The sequence below is a fragment of the Grampus griseus genome (genome assembly GCF_964374135.1).
Source record: "Grampus griseus genome assembly, chromosome: 6".
Taxonomy (NCBI): Eukaryota; Metazoa; Chordata; class Mammalia; order Artiodactyla; family Delphinidae; genus Grampus; species Grampus griseus.
In genome coordinates this window covers 105,373,198-105,397,697 of record NC_139000.1, presented here as the reverse complement: position 1 = coordinate 105,397,697, position 24,500 = coordinate 105,373,198, and the positions used below count along the sequence as shown (strand labels likewise).

Below are 24,500 nucleotides of genomic sequence, written 5' to 3'. Positions count from 1 at the left end.
GTCCACTTGAATGGCTATATATATATGTAAGGCAGACAGTGCTAAGTGATGGTGAAGGTACAGAGCACCTGTGACTCTCACATGTTGATGGTGGACATGTAACCCGGTACACACATTTAGGAAAACAGTTTGATTGTTTCCCATAAAGGTAGATATACACTAACCCTATGACCCAACAGTTCTTCTCTTAGGTATCTATACTTGCATAGATATATAGAAATAAAAATAAGTGTCTACATAAAGGCTTGTTCTTGAATGTTCATAGCAGCACTATTCATAATAGCCCCAAACTGGAAACAGTCTAAATGCCTATCAGCTACTGAGTGGATAAACAAAGTACTATTCACCCGGAACAGGAACAGAGGAACAGAGAACTGATAACATGCTACAGCACGGATGAACCTCAAAACATGCCTCAGTGAAAGACACCAGATGCAAAAGACCACATATTGTATGATTCCATTTATAGGAAATGTCCACAAAAGAAGATGGACAGAAAGCAGATCACTGGTTGTTTGGGGCTGGGGGAAGGACCTGGGATTGAGTGCAGTCAGGCTTGAGGGAACTTTTTGGAGTGACGGAAATGTTCTCAAACTAGATTGCATGGGGGACGGGGGGTGCACAATTCTATACATTTCCTAAAAGTCATTGAATTGTTCACTTAAAATGGATGATTTTATGGTATATAAATTATATGTCAATAAAATTGTTAAAACTACATAAACAGATATTTAGACTGTATTAGATTATTTATATCTTTAAAACTATTGATTTTTTAAAGACATCAGAATTGGTAACTTTTAAGAAAATGCCAAGGTCTAACTGAACTCTCAGTCCTCTGTGGCTTATTTAGTACTCAACTCCTCTTCCAGTCTTCCTTCAGCAGCCAATTGGTGGTCAATTTTACCTTCAGTTAACCAATTGGCTAGTCAGTTCACACAAAGTATAAAGAAACCGGGGTGACTGTGCAGATGCTTGTAGTTTAAGGAATCCTTTCTAATACCGGGATTTCTGGTTTTGCTGTTGCAGGCATATTTGGTTCCTCAAAATATCTATTTCTACTGCTTTTTTCTTAGGCTGTAAAATGTTACCACTTCCTGCTAGTGGCCTCAACTTAATCCTTTTCCTCTTTCCATGTCTTCACTCTTTTCTTCATTCCACAAATGACCAAGGCTTTTGTTTATTTTACTTTCTCTGTTATTCCTTTGCCTATTGAAGTAAACATTTACAAACATGGAAATGATGGAAGCATGGTTTATTTTGGGTGACATAACGCCTTTCTTTTGGGAAATGTTATGAGGTAAAACACAATCCCTGCTTACCAAAAAAAAAAAAAGAAGAAGAAGAAAAAGGCTGCCATAATGTATGGTGAAGAATAGGTGTCTTTTTTCCTTTCAGATTTCAGGTTTTACTTTTAGTAGAAAATGGTAGAATATTTGGGTCTGTGACATGTAGCAGTTAAATCCAAGTTAGTTTTTGGGAGAAGAGATTAATATTAATAGTGTAATTAAAATTGATTAAAAATACAATTTCAAATTTGATTTGGAAGCTTACAGTGAAAATATTCTGTTCATCTTGTGACACTTATTTTTGTAAATTTTCTAAGTAATCTCCAAATATCTTATTTCTAATTGCTTTATTCTCTGACATATTTAGCATTATTTTATATTTCTTCTTTAAAAAAATTTATTTATTTATTTATGGCTGCGTTTGGGTCTTTGTTGCTGCGCATGGGCTTTCTCTAGTTGCAGTGAGCGGGGGCTACTCTTCATTGCGGTGCATGGGCTCTTCATTGCGGTGGCTTCTCTTGTTGCGGAGCACAGGCTCTAGGCATATGGGCTTCAGTAGTTGTGGTTCACGGTATCAGTAGTTGTGGCTCACGGGCTCTAGAGCACAGGCTCAGTAGTTGTGGCACACGGGCTTAGTTGCTCCGTGGCATGTGGGATCTTCCCAGACCAGGCATCAAACCGGTGTCCCCTGCATTGGCAGGCGGATTCTTAACCACTGCACCACTGGGGAAGCCCTATTTTTTATTTTTTAAAATATTTATTTATTTATGTAAGTATGTATGTATGTTGCACTGGGTCTCAGTTGCGGCATGTGGACTCTTAGTTGCGGCATGTGGACTCTTAGTTGGGGCATGTGGACTTCTTAGTTGTGGCATGCATGCGGGATCTAGTTCCCCAACCAGTGATCGAACCCAGGCCCCCTGCATTGGGAGCATGGAGTCTTACCCACTGGACCACCAAGGAAGTCCCAGCATTATTTTAATATTTAATGATCTTTTTAGCACTTCCCTCCAAGGGTGCCGTAGATTATAAAGTTTCTTTTAATGAAGAGCAGGAGTGTTGTGATTCATTAGTGATGTTCGCCATAGCTTGAAATGGGGAAGTGATTGTCTGGGTGCCTTGTGTTTGGCCCCAGCAGCTTGAATGTAGGCTTTGGATCAGGCACACACCAGTTTGAATCTTAATTCCACCTCCACTAGCTGTGTTAATTTCAGAATGCTAAGTGACTCAGGTGTAAAATGAGGATATCTCATAGGGTTATTACTATGATGAATATAAAGTACTTAATGTAGTGCTTGGTGCTCAGTTATTATTCCATGAAAATAACTCTATGCTAAGCTTGTATCTCCAGTATTCCAAGTTAGAATAGTCCAAATCTGAGTATTTCAATAATCTATCCTAATCTCTGTGCATGCCTTGAAGTTATTTTAACATGTAATTTTTAAAATGAATGTGTATTACTCTGTTAACCTATCATGTGAAATATATTTTATTAAAAAAAACCACACAAATGAATCAATATTGATTTAATTCTTTGGTCAGATTTAAACTTCCTTGTAGTGAAAGTGGACAGTGAATTAAAACTTACTCTGCTTGTGTGTTTGACAGATGATTCGCAAATGATTGATTGAGTTAATAGTGTATTCTTTGAATGATGCTCTCTCAGTATATGGTAACTTGAAATTATGGAATTTATTAAACATCTTTCTAACGTTTTCTGATTGTGAAATATGCCAGTTGCGGTTCAGTGGCTGTATTCTTCGGATGTCCCTCTGTTCTCAACCAATTGTAGTTTGTGTGGGTGGAAGATTTTAATTGGAGAGAATTGTCTTTTGTCTTGATTTAAAGACGTTTCTCCAAGGATATATATCAGAGGTAGTGACCTGAATGTTCTTACTGTTTTTTAGGCCCCCTTCCTCCGCATCTTCTGGGATACTCAGCACCACTCATTTCTGACCCTTTCTGGCATTCTGTGGATGCATTTTCTGTCTTCATATATTTCATTTATAGCTATCTCCTTGTTTCATTGAAGATTCAATTTGTATTTGTTTCTTGTTTGCTTTATTGTTTTGGAGATGATTTTAGAGAGCAGAGATGGTGGTAGAAATGTTTTTATTCTATCAGGAATACTGTGATTGAGAATAACATAAATGACTTAATTTAGATTGGATGTTTAAGAAAGATACATGTAGAGAAATAATACCTAAGCTGAGAAATGACAAATGAGTAGGAGTTAGCCTCAAGATTTCAAGGCAGAAAGAAAATCATGAATGAGAGCCCCGAGACTAGAAAACTGTGTACACTGGGCCAATTAGAAAAGGCCAGTGAGTGAAAGGAAGATGGTCCAAGATGTGGTTGAGATGGAGGGAGGGGCCCGGTCACCTAGAGAGCTTAAACAGCATTAGCTGAATCAGAAAGCCTTGTGTTGGACACTGATAAATGCCAGAAGACACACTCTGTCCTTCAGAAGCTTGTAGTCTAGTTGAGGAGATGACCCATTTATATTAAAAAGTTTATATAATGTGAGAATGATGGGTAATGCATGAGCAGTAGAGAGTTCTGACTTAGAGGGGGAATGGGGGAAGGAGAACTCACTTTTGGGTGGGGTTCTTATGGAAGGCTTCTTGAGGGAGATAGAATTTGATCCGAGCTCTTCCCCACATGAGTAGGGCTTGAACAAACAGAGTTGTTAGAGGGATGGCATCATCTGAGTGTCGGCATGTGGAATGCAGGAAGGACAGTAGCTCACTGGAGAGGAGGACTCTTCTAGGGGTGTGATGTGGGAGGTAATGCTCGAACTGTAGCTTGGGTTACCTCTGATGTTCCAGTGGTCTGCACGTGTCCCTGATAGAAATATTGAATCTAACTTGTTGAATGCTTACTGTTTGCTTTCTCATTGTAAATAAAGAGCTATACAAGTAATCCAGTGTAACTTCTCATTCCTTCTACAACATCCTCATCAAATGCTTTCCTGTTCTCTCTTCAGATAATTCCACTAATGGTGAGCTGGCTCTTTAACACAGTGCTAACTATTCTTATATTAAAGAGCTATCCCTTTTCTTTTAACTTTCTTTAGTAGATCCTACCAAAGATGGCATCATGTCTTGTTTTAGTCTTCCCTGGTCCAGGCTACATGTATCATTTTAAAACCCCTCTACATCTGGAATGCTATTCTCCAAGATAGTCTGCTTTATCAGTGATGCTTTTAAAATTTATTCTTCAAAATTGAATGTAGTATTCTAAATGTTGGGGAGACAGTGACCAGGGCTTTTAGTGATATTTGTACTTCTTCAAGTTATCTAGATCAGCAAAGATTGATGAATCTCCTCTGTGAGTCTAGTCAGTGTCTAAATTTTTACTCAGGTCAGCTTTATTCCTTATATGGAAAAGCACATCGGGGGAGGGGTGACAAAGAAAAAAAAACGATCATCACGCAGATTGTTTGGTTGCTGGTACTGCCAGCTTAAGTCCGAAAAGGAAACAATATCTTTATATAGTATGGCTGTATTAGAATAAACTCTTTGTGATGTTAACACATCTGTTATAGAACGGGTTGGAGTGGGATCTTGTTAAAACAGAGATTCCAGATATTTCTAATTGTGAACGTTTCAGAAACTTAAATCTTTAAGGTTAAAAGAGGTGATGATATTTGGATATAACGTTTGATTTTGGTAGTTGACAGCAGTAATTGATTTATAACTCATAGTTCTGATATAGTTTTGTTTTACACATATACAGTACTTTGTGGTTTATTTTTGGACTCAATATCAATTTTATTTTTGTCATGGTCAGAAGTATTGATAAAAATTCCCAAAGATCATTAACTTATATAAAATAATTACTAAATTTCTGCTTCATATTGTGGCATTCTAAAGATTAGGACTTTAATTTGACTTAATTTTATAGTGTAATTTATTATTGCAAAGAGAAGTGAGCACAAGCTCCTAAACCAGGTGAGTAAAAAGGAGGAGGTGACTAGCTTATTCACAGAAACAGTTCTATCCAAAATATGTAATCAGGGAATTACCTGGTGGTCCAGTGGTTAGGGACTCCACACTTCCACCGCAGGGGGCCCGGTTTCGATCCCTGGTCAGGGAACTAAGATTCTGCAAGCCGCATGGCACGGCCTAAAATAAAATAAAATAAAACTACAAAATATGTAATCAAATCATTTGTTGTCTTCTGAAACATCATCTTCCTAAAAAGCACATCTACCCATCTTGATCCACCTGGGCTGTTAACATCTCAGTAACTAGACAATCACAATTTGGGGAACAGTAATTGTTGTGGGCAAGACTCATCAGTGGATGCTAAAATTCATGGGTGAAAGTATGATGAGAAAGGGTGCTTACGTGGTCTTAAAATATCACCGCCCCCGCCCCAAGAAGGGTACAGAGGGAAAACTAGTAATGTTACAGTGGAGAGACCTGGTATATACAACTGTAACCAGTGACCAGAGTTACCATCATCAGCAGTGAGATTTGGACAACATCATGTACCTTCTGGTATTTTTTTTTTATTGAAGTATAGTTGATTTACAGTATTTTAGGTGTACAGCAAAGTGATTCTTTTCCATTATAGGCTGTTACAAGATATTGAGTATAGTTCTGTGTGCTATACAGTAGGACCTTGTTGTTTATCTATTTTTGTACATAGTAGTGTATATCCGTTAATCCCAAATTCCCATTTATCCCTCCCCTCCCTTCCCTTTTGGTAACCATAGTTTGTTTTCTGTGTCTGTGAGTCTATTTTGTAAATACATTCATTAGTGTCATTCTTTAAGATTCCACATGTAAGTGATATATGATATTTGTCTTTCTCTTTCTGAGTTCACTTAGTATGATAATCTCTCGGTCCATCCATGTTGCTGCAAATGGCATTATTTCATTCTTTTTTATGGCTGAGTAATATTCTATTGTATATATGTACCACGTCTTCTTTATCCATTCATCTGTCGATGGACATTTAGGTTGCTTCCATGTCTTGGCCATTTAAATAGTGCTGCTGTGAACATTGGTGTGCGTGTATCTTTCAAATTAGAGTTTTAGACTTTTCTGGATATATGCCCAGGAGTGGGATTGCTGGATCATATGGCAATCCTATTTTTAGTTTTTTAAGGAACCTCCATACTGTTCTCCATAGTGATGTGCCTTCTGGTATTGATGTACTTAGAAGGGCACAACATTGCTTCTTTGGTGCCTGTCGAAATGCATAACGTGAATTTAGTCATGGGGAAGCATTAGACAAACCCAGATTGAGGGACATTTTACAGAATAACTGCCCAGGACTCTCCAAGTGTCAGGGTCATGAGAGACAAACCGTCCCCAGTTGGAGGAGGCGTGACAACTGCAGTGTGTGATCCTGGACCTGAAAAAGGACATCAAGGGGGCAGTTGGGAAGAAATTTGTGTAAGGTTGGCTCTAGATTATTTCATAAATCTTGTGTTGATGGTTAATTTCCTGGTTTTGATAATTGTAACTGTGGTTTTAATAAGATGTTATCATTTTGAGAGGCTGGGTGAAGGGTACACGGGAGTTCTTTGTACTGTTTTTGGAACTTTTTGTAAGTGTGGAAATTCAAAATGAACTTAAGTAACAACAACAACAGAAACTCAGAAATTCAGACTCTCATGCTTCTACTTTATGACATCTCTTTTGATTGGTCAAGGGGCTGGTTTTCTCTGCTTCTTAAATCTCCACTGTGATCTGGATAGCTGAGGTTTCTAAATAAGGGATTTTGGAATAGTGAGGCATTGCCGTATTGGATTGCAGCTACAAGTTGAAAGGTTTTGTTTAATTAATTAATTTACTTATTTATTTTTGTACAGAGCTGTAATTACATCTTTGGGTTTCCAATGGCTCTGTAGGTTATTTGAGCATTACTGTTAGAGCCACCAGAATCCCTAGCTGGAAACTTAGCTCTGTAATTAATTTACTGGTTTGTTTCTGTTTTTATTATCATGTTCTACATTCAGGTTAGTCCCATGGATTCTTCTGCTGTGTATCATATATTGTTGAATTTCATATTTGTTGGTTGTCTTTTAGGAAGAGCTGATTTTTGTATAAAAATGTTTTACTTAAAATATCATGCTAAACATCTTATTTTTCCTCTCAGAAAAGAGAGTCTGGAGTTTTTATAAATATAATGAATAAGTAAACTTACACTGGCATAAGCACCAAGTGGTGACCTTTTATTGGGTAATAATTAGAATGGAGAAAATTAATACATTGGGAAATGTTTCTGTTACCAGGAGCACAGTTGTTAATGTATGACTCATAAGATTCTTAAGTCTAGGAGAAACTTGACGAGACTGTTTTGACCAGTGTGGGAGAGGAAGAAAACATGGACTTGGGATTCGGAAGACCTACTTTTGCATCCCAGATTCATCACTGATTATTATTGTGTCTTGGACAGCTCATTTAACTGTTGAGCCTTAACTTTTTCATCTGTAAAACTGGAATGATAATAGCACCTTTCAAAGTTATTGTGAAAGTTAAATGAAGTAGCATACAATGTACCTGGCCTAATGTGGGCATTTCATATATGCTGGCTCTGTTCTTTCCTCCAGCTGGGCTTATAACTGTGCCTTCTGAAACTGATGAGATTCTTCTTTGCTTATAAATACCTACAGAACGATGATAGCGTATGTTAGTCATCTCTACTGGTATTTCCCAGGTCTTTTTTGTTTGGAAGTTTCCCCATATCTCCTATCCCAGAGAAATTATTTTATTTTATGTGTTAGTCACATTGGCTGTTACTCCAAAATCTGTTAGACAAGTGTCACTCATTTGCTACTTTCCTTGGTAATTTAGTCGTCTTATCTGAAATCATTTGATACAAATAAATATTAAATTTAGAAGAAAATTTTATGAGACAAAGGCACAAGATGTCCAGACATTTGAAGTATTTCCATGTACAGTTTCCTTTCAAGTTTCAGGTTTCACTTGGCATTTGGATCCTCTGAGAAGGGCCAGTTATTCCCATGGTTGTGTGAGTGAACATCATTGTTTTTATGAGTTATACACGGAAGTGTTTAGGGCTGAAGGCGCATGTCTGTAACTTACCTTCAGATGATCAAGAGAAAATAATGTGTGTGTGTGTGTGTGTGTGTGTGTGTGTGTAGAAGAGGGGAGAGAGGGAGGGGGGAAGAATGACATAGCAGCCGTGGCAATATTAACAATTGGTGAGTTTGCGTAAAGGGAGCTCTGTGTGCTTCTCTTACAGCTTCTAAATTTAAAACTATCTTAAAATTATACTGGATTGAGTTATATTCCTGTACCCTGAGGAGATGTAAGCCAGTGGCATTTTCAGAGGGAGGGAGGTTGGAGGCACCTGGGTTAGCATAGAGGAATAAGTAGTAAGTGAGTAACTGGTCACTCACTGGCAAAACATTAATTGTTCCTGGGCTTCCCTGGTGGTGCAGTGGTTGAGAATCTGCCTGCCAATGCAGGGGACACGGGTTCGAGCCCTGGCCTGGGAAGATCCCACATGCCGTGGAGCAACTAGGCCCGTGAGCCACAGCTACTGAGCGTGCGCGTCTGGAGCTTGTGCTCCGCAACAAGGGAGACCCCAATAGTGAGAGGCCCGCGCACCGCGATGAAGAGTGGCCCCCGCTTGACGCAACTAGAGAAAGCCCTGGCACAGAAATGAAGACCCAGCACAGCCAAAATAAATAAATAAAAATTAAAAAAAATTAATTGTTCCTTTAACCTTTTTTTCTTAGAACAGAAGTTTTTGGCAGAAGGTCCTATATAGATAGAGAGTGAGCTGCTGCTTTATCAAGGCAGAGGAGACTGCTTGGAAGTAAAATCAGATGCTAAAAAGTAAAGAATTTTTAAAAAATATTTACAAGTTGTATACAAGGATAAGTAAACGGTAGAAAGCAGAAATATTAGGACTTCATAAATTATCCGGTGCTCAGATAATCTTTCTTCTACCTGAGAGATACATTAGTTTTCTATAATTAATATTCTATCCTACTAGCTAATAGATATTAATTTATCCTTTATTTCAAATTGCTGTATGATTTCAAAGTTAATATTTTATATTCTTAATAAAGATTTACATGATGTTTATTGTTTTACCCTTCAAAAAGCATCTTCTAACTAAAAAAAAAAATTTTAAACCCTTTCTCTTTTCTTTCATGTCATTGATGACATCTCTTTTGGGAACTCAGAAGCCAGCCAAAGGTAAGCGATTTGGTTTATTATGCGATGCTTGTAAAGGTCTTATGGGCATATTTTTGAAGTACTGGTAATTTTCTTCTCAAAAATAAAAATTTTCTCTGGCATTTTTATAAAAAAAAAAAAAGAAGTAATGCAAGCTGTCAGCCTGTTCATAAATCCAAAGCCATTTATTGGTGTAAGAGGTTTATAGAAAAGCTGTATTTGTACTTTGACCAATTCTGTCCAGTCTCCTGGCAACTACAACACAGATTCCTTTTGTGCCCTGCTGTTCGCCGTGGATTGGCTCGAAACTGCTCGTCCCATACTGTGGTCAGAACCATAGCAGGCAGACTCATCCATGTTGCTCCTGGGACAGCTGGGGACACATTCTCAGGCCAACAGAAACCTGCCCTGGCCCACAGCTTCCTCAAGGGAATATGCTTTCATCTGAGATTTGAGCCCAGATTCTAAAGAAACTTCGGTGGGGTGGGTCAGTTCCTGCATCTCTTAGGAAATGTAGTTGTGCCGAAGTAGGCACAAGGACTGTATTATTGAATTGATCATTCTCTGGAATTTTCCAGGAAATTTAGATTTTTATCTACATTCTTGGAGTTTGGTTTAAGAGTCCGTGGTTGAACTGTAATTCCATTTTCTGTTATTGTTGCTAAAGTATGTATAGACTTGTCACTTGGGACTCTGAATGATTAAAAAAAAGAAGTTTAATATGGCACTGACTTCTTTATATATGTAGAACTAATTTCATTAGTTTTATCTTTTCTGTGAAAAGATGCCAGATTATTTTTGTTTTCTTAATTTTTGATGGAACAGAGGCTGGAGATTGCAGTAAAAATGTGAGGAAACATTACATGACTATTTAAAAACTATTCATGTTTTATTTAATTCAACTGTATCTTAACGTTTAGAGAAAATGTGTTGACGTAAAAAATATGGAAGGGCCAACACCACACTATTAACATGGTGGTTCCCTCTAAGGAGAAAATGCTCGGTGAATGGGAGACCTTTATTCCTTATGTTTTGGTGTTATTTGACTTGTTATAATGAATGTGTGTTTCTTCTCTGTTACTTAGAAAAAGTTTTTTTTTTAAATTTTAAAGGAAAAATGTTTATTTAGAAAGAAAAGGGCTTGTCTGCTTTAGGAAATCTGTGGCTGGAAGATACCTGTAATAATTTACAAACTTCCTGAAACTTAAAGAGGACCGTTCAGTGTTGTTAGTAAACAAGAACTAAGCATTCCTAGTTCCCAACTTTGTACCAGGCTGTGGCATCTTCCTGTAACTGGGGAAGAGAGCGAATCCAGCCTGTGGTGAAGGGCCTGGTGGGGAGCAGACAGAGTGCTCAAAGGCTGGGTTCAGCTCCCAGCTCCCCACCTGCAGGTCACCAGCTTCTTGACTTCCTTGTACCCCAGGGCCTCCCGTGTAGTATCAGCTGTTGTTGCGGTTACTTTAATGGTAGCTTCTCTACTGGAATTGAGAACAAGAATTGTGAAAGAACTCCCTGAATTTAAGAAGATGTTGGGGGTAGAAGTTTATTAATTAATTAATTTATTTTGGCTGTGTTGGGTCTTCGTTTCTGTGCGAGGGCTTTCCCTAGTTGCGGCGAGCGGGGGCCACTCTTCATCGCGGTACGCGGGCCTCTCACTATCGTGGCCTCTCTTGTTGCAGAACACAGGCTCCAGACGCGCAGGCTCAGTAGTTGTGGCTCACGGGCCTAGTTGCTCCGCGGCATGTGGGATCTTCCCAGACCAGGTCTCGAACCCGTGTCCCCTGCATTAGCAGGCAGATTCTCAACCAGTGCGCCACCAGGGAAGCCCAACTCCCTGAATTTAAAAAAGAAAGAAAAGAAAGGAAAAACCCACAGTCGTAGGGAGAGGAGTGCCATTTAGAGCCTGATCTCTAAGATGTTCACACAGATGGACTGTTCAAGTGTGAGCTAAGCATACAAGCAAAGAATCAGGATGGTGTCCACTTAAGCTTGGTAAGAGCAGAATCAAATAAAGTGCTGAGAGATGAGAGCTGAACGTTAGAACAGAAGAAACTTAATTTGAGCTTCACATCTTATTTAATCTCTCCCTGCTGACTAGTGTAGCTGGAAAAGCTGCCCCCATTGGAGGTTTTGGTCCACAGTCCTTTGGGACCACCTTCTATCTTCCTTCTTCTTTTCCTCCCCTTTCTGTTGAAGAATTGCTAACATAGGGAGCCACCACTGTTGACAGACACATGTTTAGCTCTGGAAAAATGTTGAGGATTAGTAATGTACCACATAGTGCTGAGGCTGGGTGGATGGCTTCTGGGCTCCAGGGTTCCCACCTCCTCCGGGGTGTTGTCCGTCATTGGGCTTCTGCCTACCTTTTTGGCCTTGCTTCCCCATCACTGCCCCACCCCAGGGAACAAATGCCTCGTGCCACTGTTTTGCACAAAGATGTGGGTGTTCTGATCCTTCCTTGCTCTAAAGGTGTTTCTAGCCAGTTGCCCTTTCGGTTGCCCCCAGGGCCCCTAGCCACTCACTGAGCTGTTTTCCTGCTGTACTCCTGGAATTGCTCTTAGCTTTGCAGCCATCTCCTCCTGCCGTGATTTGGCCTGTGCTCTCCCTGTGGTCCCCATCTCACACTGCACCAGTCTCATTGCAGCTGTTTTTCAGGGCTTCTCAGTTTCTGGTCCAGGTATAAGCGAGCAATCTTGATTTCAAAAACTTGCTCTCCTTTCCCTGCTTCTTTCCCTTTTAGGCTCTTTCCCTCCCTCTCTCCATCATTTTGTGTTAATTTCAAGTAGAGGTGGATATAGGCATGCATACTTAATTTACCATCCTAATCTAATTTCCTCTTTAAAAAAATGTAACTCTTAGACCTCTGGTCCACATGATAGCCTTGTGAGTTCACACAGAAACATTCTTCTGCCAACTCCAAACTCATAGCAGGGACAGATAAGACATTTTAAAATATTAAAATCATGTCATTATATTCAAAAACAACATATGTCACTGCAGGGACCAGCAGCAGGCTGGGGCTGAAGTAGCGTATTTACTGGGCCTTGAGATCAGACACAGGTTTTCGGAGGATTGGAGGTTCAACCCTTGCAGACTAGAGAGGATCCTATGTATAGGTTGAGGACCAGAGAAGCTCACCATGAGAAAACTGATTTGGGTGAGGCTCCATCAGGAAAGAAGGCTTAAAAAAAGATTTTTGGGGCTTCCCTGGTGGGGCAGTGGTTAAGAACCCGCCTGCCAATGCAGAGGACATGGGTTTGAGCCCTGGTCCGGAAAGATCCCACATGCCGTGGAGCAGCTAAGCCCATGCGCCACAACTACTGAGCCTGTGCTCTAGAGCCCGCGAGTCACAACTACTGAGCCCAAGTGCCACAACTACTGAAGCCCACGCGCCTAGAGCCTGTGCTCCGTAACAAGAGAAGCCGTGACAGTGAGAAGCCCATGCACCACAACGAAGAGTAGCCCCCACTTGCCGCAACTAGAGAAAGCCCGTGCACAGCAACGAAGACCCAATGCAGCCAAAAATAAATAAATAAATAAATTTAGGAAAAAAAATTATATATATTAAAAGAAAAAAGGATTTCTGGCCACCAACATTGAGCCAATTTCTGTGTTAAGTAGGAGGGAGTAGAGACATTGGGCTTTGGAAGGACCCAAATCTGGGCTTCAGTAGCTGGGAGTGGCAGTGTAACTATTCATGTAAAGGGGGGCCAAAGGGGGAGGAAAAAAACAGGCAATCATGTAAACCATAAAATGCAAACTCCCAATTCAGATGTACTTGCAAACTAACATATAAAGCACAAGAGGAAACCTGTCATCAGGAAGTGAGGCAACAAAATCCAAAAGTGGGAGTTTGAAATGCAAACTGAAATGAATTTAAAAACACTTAAAATCCTTAAAAAGACTAAATTGTAAAACGTGAAATCCAAAAAATTAAAAATATAATCGGTGAAAAAGACTTTTGAAAGTAAAAAAAAAAAAAACGTATTTTAGAAAGTAGTAAAATAAAAGATCGAAACAAATCGTTTGTGATATCCCACGAAGTAGCAATATGTATTACTAGTATTTCCAATGTATATTCTTCCTACTTTTTATGTATGTCGATTTTTGTACAGATATGAGATCATGGTCCAGACTTTCATAGCTTTTACATTAATATATGAATCTTAGTCTTCTATGCTCTTGAAGCTACACAGCATCGACCATGGGCATGTTATAGTTTATTTAAAGAATATGCGTTCTCAACATGCTGTAGTAATCATCTTTACATTTTGTTTAAAAAAAAATCTTTGTTTTCTCTGATGAGAAGAGAATGTAGAGAATACATAAAAGCATAAAGAAGAAAACAAAGATATCACTAATCTTATCGTGCAGTAATAAGCTTTTATATATGTAACTGTGTGTGTGTCTAATAGCCATCATATTATACATATTGCTTTGTAACCTCCTCCCTTTTCACTTAACATTGTGAAAAGTTTTCCATGTGAAATAAAGATCTATATCATCTATAGGGTGCTTACTTGCCTATTGTAAGACTGTACCATAAATAACTAACCTCCATTGTAAGACGGGAAGTTGTTTTTATTTCAGTGTTATGAACAATGTTATCAGTGTCATGACATTGTTATAACATTATAAGTATGTTACAGTTTTGTTCTTAATGCAAACTTTATTATTTTTGTTTTTCAACAGGTATTTGCATATGATCATTGTTTCTGGTCTATGGATGAATCTGTCAGAGAAAAGTATGCAGGTAAGAGTCCAGCATCCTATTAACTACTGATAATATAGAAAGATGTTTTAGTATTTTTCCTATAAACTATCATAGTAGTATTTTGTGTAATTTTAGAAACTACATAGAGAACTTCCTCTGGTCTTTGCTATTAGAGTTTTAACATTGATTGGGAAATGGGAGATTCATGGTATACTGTTGTCGGTATAAGATGATAAAGTTAGATTAACAGCGTACACAGTTGAGGTTGTCTTACACGCATCCCTGGGCCTTACACACGACCATGGCATGCAGTAGCTACGTAGATTCCCTTAGATGTTTGTAATATGGTCTAGAGAGGCAGCTTGGCGTAATGAAAGAACTCTAGCCAAGGAGGAAAGGAAACCTTGAGCTTAATCCAAGCTCCACTCCTGTCTCTGACTTTCAGTAAATCACTTAGGCTTTCAGTGTCCCTTTTCACTCTTTTTTTTTTTTAAATTTTATTTTTGGCTGAGGTGGGTCTTAGTTGCAGGATCTTTGTTGTGGCATGTGGGATCTTTCATTGCGGCACGCAGGCTCTTCCTTGTGGTGCGTGGGCTTCTCTCTAGTTGTGGTGCTCGGCTCCAGAGCAAGCAGGCTCTTTGTTGTGGCACGTGGGCTTCTCTCTAAGTGAGGCACACGGGCTCAGTAGTTGAGGCATTAGGCCTCAGTTGCTCCGCGGCACGTGGGATCTTAGTTCCCCGACCAGGGATCGAACTTGCATCCCTTGCATTGGAAGGTGGATTCTTAACCACTGGATCACCAGGGAAGTCCCCCTTTTCCCTCTTTAATGGAGAGGAATATGCCATATCCTCTCTAAATTTGCTCTGGGAGTCTATTCTTTTATTCTCCTCAATGATGACTGTCTCAAGCCCCTTTTCACTACAAGTTTAAGACTACAGCGACAGGGGCTTCCCTGGTGGCACAGTGGTTGAGAATCCACCTGCCGATGCAGGGGACACGGGTTCGTGCCCTGGTCTGGGAAGATCCCACATGCCGCAGAGCGGCTGGGCTCGTGAGCCATGGCCGCTGAGCCTGCGCATCCAGAGCCTGTGCTCCGCAACGGGAGAGGCCACAGCGGTGAGAGGCCAGCGTACCGCAAAAAAAAAAAAAAAAAAAGACTACAGTGACAGCCAAATTAAAAAAAAAAAATCTAAAAAAAAAAGACTACAATGATAACCATATATTTCCTTTATTCCTAACTGCTTATGACACCCATTTCTAAGCAATTTTTTAAATATTGTATTGACCTTTATCATGAAAAACAGTAGTACTACAGCTGTTTCCAAAAGTTAAGGTTAATTTGGGCTGGCTGGCCCAGTGATGACTCTGAGGATTGCTTCAGAATCACAAGTGTGATGAGGATGAATGGATCTTGTAAATGAGCTAGAAAGTGAGGCCTAATGGAATGCTGTTTATAGCGTTCAAAATGTAACAAGCATAACAGCATCCAGTTCTTTCATATTATATTCAGGGCCCAAAGAGGTTGAATAACTTGTCAAGGCCACGTTTAGTTATTGACATATTTAATTTAGCCTGTGGAGGGGAATTGGACCCTACTATTTATGTCCATGGTTGAAAGCTAGAAGAAATGTCCCAGACCTTCCTCCCTCTCCCAGCTGGTATGTATTGTAGACCCTGTAATTAAACATTATCGTTGAGGAAAAGGAGAGGGAATTGATATATATGATTATTTTGAACTTTAGTACACACTGAATAAAGCATTGGCTGAGTGGTACATAGTTAAATTCAGATCCACCTAGGTCCCAAGTATACATTTCAGATATTTATAATCATTGTTTATAAAATTAGCAGTTCATTGGTTTTTTTTGGCCGGTGTTGATTCAAGTTCATATTATCAGGAACTTTTCACTCATTTTCTGTTATGTGCTAATAACTAGATATTTCTGAAAGACATAAGCCTTTGGAAGCACTCATCAAGTTTAAAAATCTTGTTTGGTAGATAAACAAGCTGAGAAAAAAGTGCATTTTTGAGAGTTATGTTTGTTTTTCGTTTTTTTAATTGTTCATATGTAGTTTTGGCTTAAAACGTCCTACCTTTTTCTCTGTCATTCTTTCAGGTCAAGATGATGTTTTCAAGTGCCTTGGGGAGAATATCCTTCAGAATGCTTTTGATGGCTACAATGCATGTATCTTTGCCTATGGACAGACTGGTAATTGTTAAATAATCTGTTTTATTTTTAAACTTTAAAGATCCTAACAAAAAAAACACCAAAAAGAATACATATTGCTAGCATCTTATCAGTTGTGATTGATAAAGGAGTGTTTTGACTTCTATACCTCTGTGGTCAACAGGAAAGAAATCTATTTAAAGTGAAGGAGTCACTTTTACAAGGGTATATCGTATAACTTGTCCAATTGAAAACTATTCTTCATGGAAAAATGGTTATGATATTTTCAAGACTTGTTAGGACTATGAGTGATTTAATTTTTTCCTCTATTTTCCTATGCTTTCTAAATTTTCTTTAATGAATATGTGTTTTTGGTACATAGAAAATAATTTTGTAGTAGAAAAATAAGATGACTCTGATTTCTACACTGTTGCCAAAGGGTAGTGGTAGTAAGTTAATTTGCTCTGGGGCCTGTAGGGATAACGTACATTTTTTATGCTATGATTAGTGGTTGGAAGCAGGCACGTAGTATTCATCATATGGATCTTTCCAGTTCAATTTTAGGAAACTATTCCTACCTCACAATTTTTCAGTCATTTTAGGTCTTTTTTTTCTGTTTTTTACGTATGATGATAGTTAAAGAAGGTTTTTATTTTCTTCCTAAAGGATGTGTACTTCTACATGTATAATTGGAAAGCTTCTCTACTTACTAGTGTCATCATTATATTTGGGTGTATTCCTTATTTGGGGCATTTTGCTAAGTGCTAGGATTTTATTATGAGCAATGGAAAGAGGGCTGTGTATTTAAACTTCTCAAGGAGACAGTAATAACTATGATTTCCATTTTTTAGGATCTGGAAAATCTTACACCATGATGGGCACAGCTGACCAACCTGGATTAATCCCAAGACTTTGCAGTGGACTCTTTGAACGAACCCAGAAAGAGGAAAACGAAGAGCAGAGTTTTAAAGTAGAAGTGTCCTATATGGAAATTTACAATGAAAAAGTTAGAGACCTTCTTGATCCCAAAGGGTAAATGACTTTGAGACTTTAATGTTGTGGTATCATGGACTAAAACAGACTTAATAAATTGGCTTAAGTGAAATTTTTTTTTTTTTTTTTTTTTTTTTTTTTTTTTTTTGCGGTACGCGGACCTCTCACTGTTGTGGCCTCTCCCATTGCGGAGCACAGGTTCCGGACGCGCAGGCTCAGCAGCCATGGCTCACAGGCCCAGCTGCTCCGTGGCATGTGGGATCTTCCCAGACCGGGGCACGAACCCGTGTTCCCTGCATCGGCAGGCGGACTCCCAACCACTGCACCACCAGGGAAGCCCCAAGTGACACGTTTTATACTGAACTTGAGTAAAGAGTTATTTTTCTAGTTTTTAGTTATATTAAGAGGTTTCCTGTAGCCAGTTCTGGGCTTTTGAACTAGGGCTGAGATGGGGCAGGGAAGCATGGTTGAGCAGCATGTATTTGGGTTATACCGTCTCTCTCAGATATATCCAAAAGCACAAACAAGAAATACGTATTGATAGTTAAGTTACTGATATCAGTATAACTGGTATCCTTAATCAAGTAGAGTGTTTTTTGTTTGTTTTAAACCAAGAAATTTCTAATGGAATTCATCTGTTTGCAGGCTGTGACATAATCAGAAATAGTGAAACCTGGACTTCAAGATAGTTCATTTTCATGATTCTCAAGGGGAAAAAGTGTCCAATTTTATGGCGTAGGCTTTGAAAGAGAAGTGGCTTAAAAGTATTAGAAAGCCTTCAAGAATGCTGCCTCAGTCTGCAGTCATAACTGAGGCTAATGAGGAAGATAAGGGGTATCTGAGGAAATTTGTGCATTGCACAGGGTTCTCTGAGTTCAGATTTTAAGGAACTGCAACAATGGAGAGAAAAACATAAAAACCACAGCCTGTGGCTTATTGCTGGTAAGAGCAGTATTTGGAAGGTCAAAGAGCCACGTGAGCTGAAGCTTATAGAAAGCGCGGAGGACGGCGAGGGCGCGTCTAGTTATTTTGGGATGAAGAGGACGATCAAGGAAAGCTGGTCTCAGAAGCAGTGGGTCACAGTGGCCCTCAATCAAGAGAAAACTAAACCTGTCAGCTCCTCACTGGCATCTGTTTTCTTTAGCAAAGATAATGATCTGCAGGCCTTTCATATGAGGCTGAATTGACGCTTAGTATTTCTTCCCTTTTTTTTTGGCTGTGCCGCGCAGCTTGTGGGGTCTTAGTTCCCTGACCGGGGATCTAACCCGGGCCCCTGGACTGCCAGGGAATTCCCGGCACTTAGTGTTTGTTTGTTTGTTTGTTTTGTTTTTGGCTGTGTTGGGTCTTTGTTTCTGTGTGCAGGCTTTCTCTAGTTGTGGCGAGCGGGGGCTACTCTTCATTGCAGCGTGCGGGCCTCTCATTATGGTGGCTTCTCCTGTTGGGGAGCGCGGGTTCTAGGTGCATGGGTTCAGTAGTTGTGGCTCATGGGCTCTAGAGCACAGGCTCAGTAGTTGTGGCACACAGGCTTAGTTGCTCCGCGGCATGTGGGATCTTCCCGGACCAGGGATCGAACCCACATCCCCTGCATTGGCAGGCGGATTCTTAACCACTGCACCACTGGGGAAGCCCCCGGCACTTAGTGTTTTTATACAGAACTTTACTTAACATTTATCGAGTGATCACTGTATGCCAGGCACTTTGCAGTCATAGATGAAGAGCTCAGTGTGGACAGAATGGGAGTTTTGGAAACAAATAGTTATGAATCAATGCAATAATGCTTTTAAATTGTGAAGGAGGCTCGCACAAAATAGGTGAGAGCAAAGAGGGAGTGACTGCCTTTGCCCGGAGGAGAAGGGAAGATTCTACAGAGAGTGCTTGATAAATTTGTACTGAGTAGGAGTTCGTCCACTGAGAAGCAGGGTGGGAACGATTCAGGCATGGGGACAGCCTGTGCCAGAGCATGGAGGTGTGGAGAAATCAGAGGTTTGGAAAGTGACTCAGCTGTCCAATGGGGCTAAAGGGCAGTATGCACAGATGTTGAAACAGGGAACCAAAGGAAGTCCAGAGGGAGGAAGGTTGTGGCCTAGGTAGCCACATCTTGCTAAAAATTGTGCCCCTCTACTTTTTCTGGCTCTGCCTTGAATCCTTTTTCTTGCACCTTCATTTCTGTGAAAAGCGTCACTTTCTTTGAGATCCCAGAAATTCCTACTCTTTCCAGAAATTCTTAGCTGACTTCATTTTCATGTTTTATATTCCACAGTGCTTATGTGAATAGCTTGAACTTTACTATCTACGATTTGCTAATAGTCTTTAGTAATATCTTATATGTTTGTCTTGTGTACAGTTTAGTAATTGACAGCATGGGCTTTGGAATCACCTGGCTCTGGATCTAGGTCCTCTACTTGTTACCTATTGGGCAAGGCAAGTTCCTTATGCTTTCTAGGCCTCATTTGTACAGAAGGGATTATAACGTTACATAATATCTCAGAGGGCTGCTGTGAAGATAGACTGGGTTGATAGACCTGAGGTCTTAGAACATTTACTGGCACATATAAGTGCTCAATAAGTGTTAGCTGTTGTTGTCTCCATGAAAGTTTCTCGAGGATTTTTGTAGTGTTTCTGAAGAGCCAAAGTGAATGGATTAAAAACTCTGAAGGTGATTCCTTTTCAGTGAAAGATTATTTGAGAGAACCTAGTTATTTTATTCAAGTACTGATTTTATTAATTCACTGCCTACTTTGTGTAGTAATAGAATTGTTTTACTCAAGAGATAATGCAGTATACACTATCTTTAACAAAAAGAGAAATATGAAAGGAAAAAAGTTGTAATAGTTCTGATCTTTGGATATATTCTAAGTCAGATATTCTATATGTATTATTATTATTATTTTTAGAGGTTGGGGGTAGGAGTTTATTAATTTATTTATTTTTGCTGTGTTGGGTCTTCGTTTCTGTGTGAGGGCTTTCTCTAGTTGTGGCAAGCGGGGGCCACTCTTCATCGCGGTGCGTGGGCCTCTCACTATCATGGCCTCTCTTGTCGCGGAGCACAGGCTCCAGACGCACAGGCTCAGTAGTTGTGGCTCACGGGCCTAGTTGCTCCGCGGCATGTGGGATCTTCCCAGACCAGGGCTCGAACCCATGTCCCCTGCATTAGCAGGCAGATTCTCAACCACTGCACCACCAGGGAAGCCCTCTATATGTATTTTATATACAGTTTTATAGTAGTAAGTAAAGTTTTGGTGGTTGATCCTAGGGTACTGTAAGATTCCAAATCATTAGAAAATAATAAGTTACATAAAACAAGAATCACTTGTAATCTTACCATCAATAAATATTCTTTTTAAAAATTGTAATGTTTAGGGAATTCCCTGGTGGTCCAGTGGTTAGGACATGGCACTTTCACTGCTGTGGTCCGGGTTCAATCCCTGGGCAGGGAACTAAGATCCTGTAAGCTGCACGGTGCAACCAAAAAAAAGAATTGTAATGTTTAGATTTTTTGAAGAGCTTTTTTGACATAGAATCAGTCATCAAATATTCTTTATATTTTTTGGTTGATATCATTAAGTATGCTGTATGCTCTAGGTTTCTGACAGGTGCCCTCTACTGGTTTTATTAGTTCCTTGTTTGTAAGAGGTTTATTTTTTTAACCATGAATGAGTATTTAATTTTATTGAATCATTTTTCAGTTTATTGAAATCATTTATTGAAATGATCGTGTATATTTTTTTCCTCTTTAGTCTATCATTGTGGTAAAGAGCATGAATCTTTGTTCAGTGTTAAAACAACCTAGCAGCCCTGGGACAGTCCAACTTTATGTTTTTAAATCACTGTTAGATTCAGCCTGTTGTCTTTATTTTTGTCCGTTTATATTTGTTTGTCTTTATTCATGACTGAGTTTTGTCTGTAGTTTTCTTTCTTTTGCACAGTTAACATTTATTGAGTTTCTGCTCTTTGTGCCACATTCTGTGATCTGACAAGTAGATTGTTTGTATTTATTTGACTCTGCATTCTTTGTGGTAGTAGACATCCCACAGTGTACCCTTTTGAGTGATGTGAGATTTTACCACATTACAAAGTTTTTCTTACTAGTCAAGATCTTAAGTTTTGGTTTAAATTCTTCTGGGATCAAGTCTGTTTGTGGGATCTTTGTTGAATTCAGTATGTATTTTTATTGCTCATGGCCGAGTCCTTTTAAACAGGTTAATTGTTTAAAAATTGATTCTTTTGTTTTTACTGAACAGAAGCCGTCAAACGTTAAAAGTCAGAGAGCACAGTGTGTTGGGACCCTATGTCGATGGACTTTCTAAACTGGCTGTCACAGGCTACAAGGTAACAACATCCTTTATGTGAACTACTAAAATTCACTGTAGCAAATTTTTTTGTTGTTGAATTTGTGATCTTTTGCTGAAAAAAAAATTATGGTAGCATCACTTAATAAGTCACAAAAAAGTTTGTAAAAAAGTTACAAAAACCTTTATTAAAAAGCTTTGGGTCAGTTTAATTTTGAGAGAAGGTATACATATTTGCAAGGCATTCCTATTCATCTATTGTGAGACACATTTTTTCCATTTTTATGAGCTCTAAAATTGTGATATTCCTTACGATTGTATCTTAAAATGATAAATGGCAGTATTTTTTCTTCTGTAGTAGTACATAAAATAATGATGTTGCTTATGATTTTGTTGATTTAATGAAATAAAATATGAGTTGAGTAGTTGGAATTCAAAGCCTGTTTCTAATTTGAGAGAATCACTCTTTTACCTTTAGTTACTAGTTCTCTTCATTTTCAAACTTCACAGTTATGCTTTGTGTGAATCCGTTAGGCTTTCCTCGTTGGGAAAATGGGGGTAGGGTGAGCTGTGATGTAATATCCATTGAATTAAGAGTCAGAGACTGTTGATGGTGACAGTCTTCTCATATGACTCCTATATGACTCTGGATTGTTTCCTCTATCTCACCAAGCCTCTTTGTCCTAATTTTTAGAATGGAAATTAGTTTTATTGTCTTGACTATCTTTTGAGGTAGATTCATTAGTTCCTTTGTTCATCAATCACATTCTATCATTTGGTCAATGATACTTCATTTAGTAAACACTATTTACTTCATTTAGTAAACATTTATTGAATACCTGTTATATGCCAGGCATTGTGCTAAGTGCTGAAGAAATAAAAAAAAATGAATGAGGTGGTCCATTCCCTCAAGATGCTTGCAGATGTTATAAAGGTATTATAAAACAACATGATTTTAAGTGCAGTGAGAGATGCATTGTTCAGGGTTCATGGTAGTTTGGAGGAGGAATACCTGCCTTCAGTGGATATGTAGGTGTCCAGGGAGGGCGGTATCCAGGAAAGCTTCCTGGAGGAGATCAAATGAGATAGTGCATGTGAAAAGTCTTAGAAAACTCTACAGTATCATATAAATGTTAGGTATTGTTGTTTTAATAATGATATTTGAGAGCTTATTTCTGCAACAGTGAAGAGAGATCAAGATTTTTTTGAGAGCTCAGAGAGATTGGAAAGTATAAAAAGACATTTTATTCAAAAAATTAAAAGATTCAATAAAGAGCTTTATGTAGGAGACAACAGATTAAAAATCAATGAATGTCTAGATGATTAGAGACCAATGAATAAATGTAGGCTAGGGACTTCCATGGTGGCTCAGTGGTTAAGAATCTGCCTGCCAATGCAGGGGACACGGGTTCAAGCCCTGATCTGGGAGGATCCCACATGCCGCAGAGCAACTAAGCCCGTACACCACAACTACTGAGCCCGCGCTCTAGAGCCGGCGAGCCACAACTACTGAGCCTGCATGCCGCAACTACTGAGCCGGCATGCCGCAACTACTGAGCCCGCACGCCACAACTACTAGAGCCCAAGCTCCGCAACAAGAGAAGACACCCCAGTGAGAAACCCGTGCACCTCAACGAAGAGTAGCCCCCGCTCACCGCAACTAGAGAAAGCCCGCACACAGCAATGAAGACTCAATGCAGCCATAAATAAATAAATAAATTAATTAAAAGAACAAACAAAAAACCAGAAACATTTAGTTTTAAAAAATGTAGGCTAAATAGAATAAAGCTTTTTCATTAAGTGTCAGGATTGTAAGATTTAATGGATCTAAAATGGATTTGGAACATCTAGAAAATTGTAAATTTTACATTTTGTTGTTTTTCCATTCTGGTGCCAACTTCTACCTCTTTTTGCAGTATTTTTACTTTGAGGCTTGTTATGTATCATGTTGAATTTGTCCTTAAATGTTATTCTTTTTCATTTATATAGGAAAATAGAATCTTATTATTTTCAAAGTTTTTCATATATATGTGTCAGTTAGGATTATGTTTGGCTGCATATAACTGAAAATAATATAACAGGACTTAAGTGCTTTGGAATATGAATTATTATCTGTTTTGTCCCTATGTATCCTCAGTATCTTAAAATGTACCTGGCTTGTAGTAGGTGCTTTGTGTATTTATTACAGTGAACAAATGAATGAATGGTGAGAGGGCTGGTATGGCGACTCCAAAGCTGCTGTTAGGATCTAGATTCCTTCCAGCTTTCCACATAGAGCCAGGTCTTTAGTAATGCCCTTGTTCTCATAGTTGAGGATGGCTCAGAACCAGCATGTGATAGTGTGCCTATTCCCTTTAAGGTGAATTCCCAGGTGACTTTTTGTCTCATCCGCTAAAAGTTAGTCATATCACCAGGCTGAGTTGCAAGGGCATCTGGGAAGTGCAGTCTCTTAGTTCCGCTGCAGTGTGCTCAGCTAAAGATGGGGTTCCTTTACTGGAAACAAGAGGAGGCTGGATAAAGGAAGGCAACTAGTACACTCTCTCACAAGTACAGTATGTTTCTTGTTCCTCATTAAAATCCTTGTAAGGTAGATGATGTCATAGCTGTATTGTTATTTATGAAACTAGATTTCAGACTGCTTAAGTAACTGTTTTAGAGCTTATAACATTAAAAAAAAAAACCCCAAAGATCCCATGATCTTTCGAGTGTATTATTGCTGTCTCTGTTTTAGTTACAATGGCAATGAAGTAGTGAATCTGTGCAGAAAATTAGTCTCTTGATGTCTTCATTTTTAAAAACAGGTCTGGTAAGATATACACCAATGCGGTGATGTAATGCTTTGCCTGTGTGAAGGGGTTACAAATTATTTTTGTTTGCTG

The 24,500-nt window shown here is 39.1% G+C and overlaps 1 protein-coding gene across 1 annotated transcript in view; it reads left to right on the top strand.

The window, feature by feature from the left end:
* The window catches only part of KIF13B (kinesin family member 13B), a 187,740-nt gene that overhangs the window by 52,452 nt on the left and 110,788 nt on the right, over nucleotides 1-24,500 (top strand). The window contains exons 3-7 of the mRNA XM_082657347.1: nucleotides 9,466-9,478; nucleotides 14,150-14,210; nucleotides 16,289-16,381; nucleotides 17,191-17,371; nucleotides 21,574-21,661. Coding sequence (XP_082513473.1) covers nucleotides 9,466-9,478; nucleotides 14,150-14,210; nucleotides 16,289-16,381; nucleotides 17,191-17,371; nucleotides 21,574-21,661 — 436 coding nt within the window. The remainder of the gene's footprint in view (nucleotides 1-9,465; nucleotides 9,479-14,149; nucleotides 14,211-16,288; nucleotides 16,382-17,190; nucleotides 17,372-21,573; nucleotides 21,662-24,500) is intronic.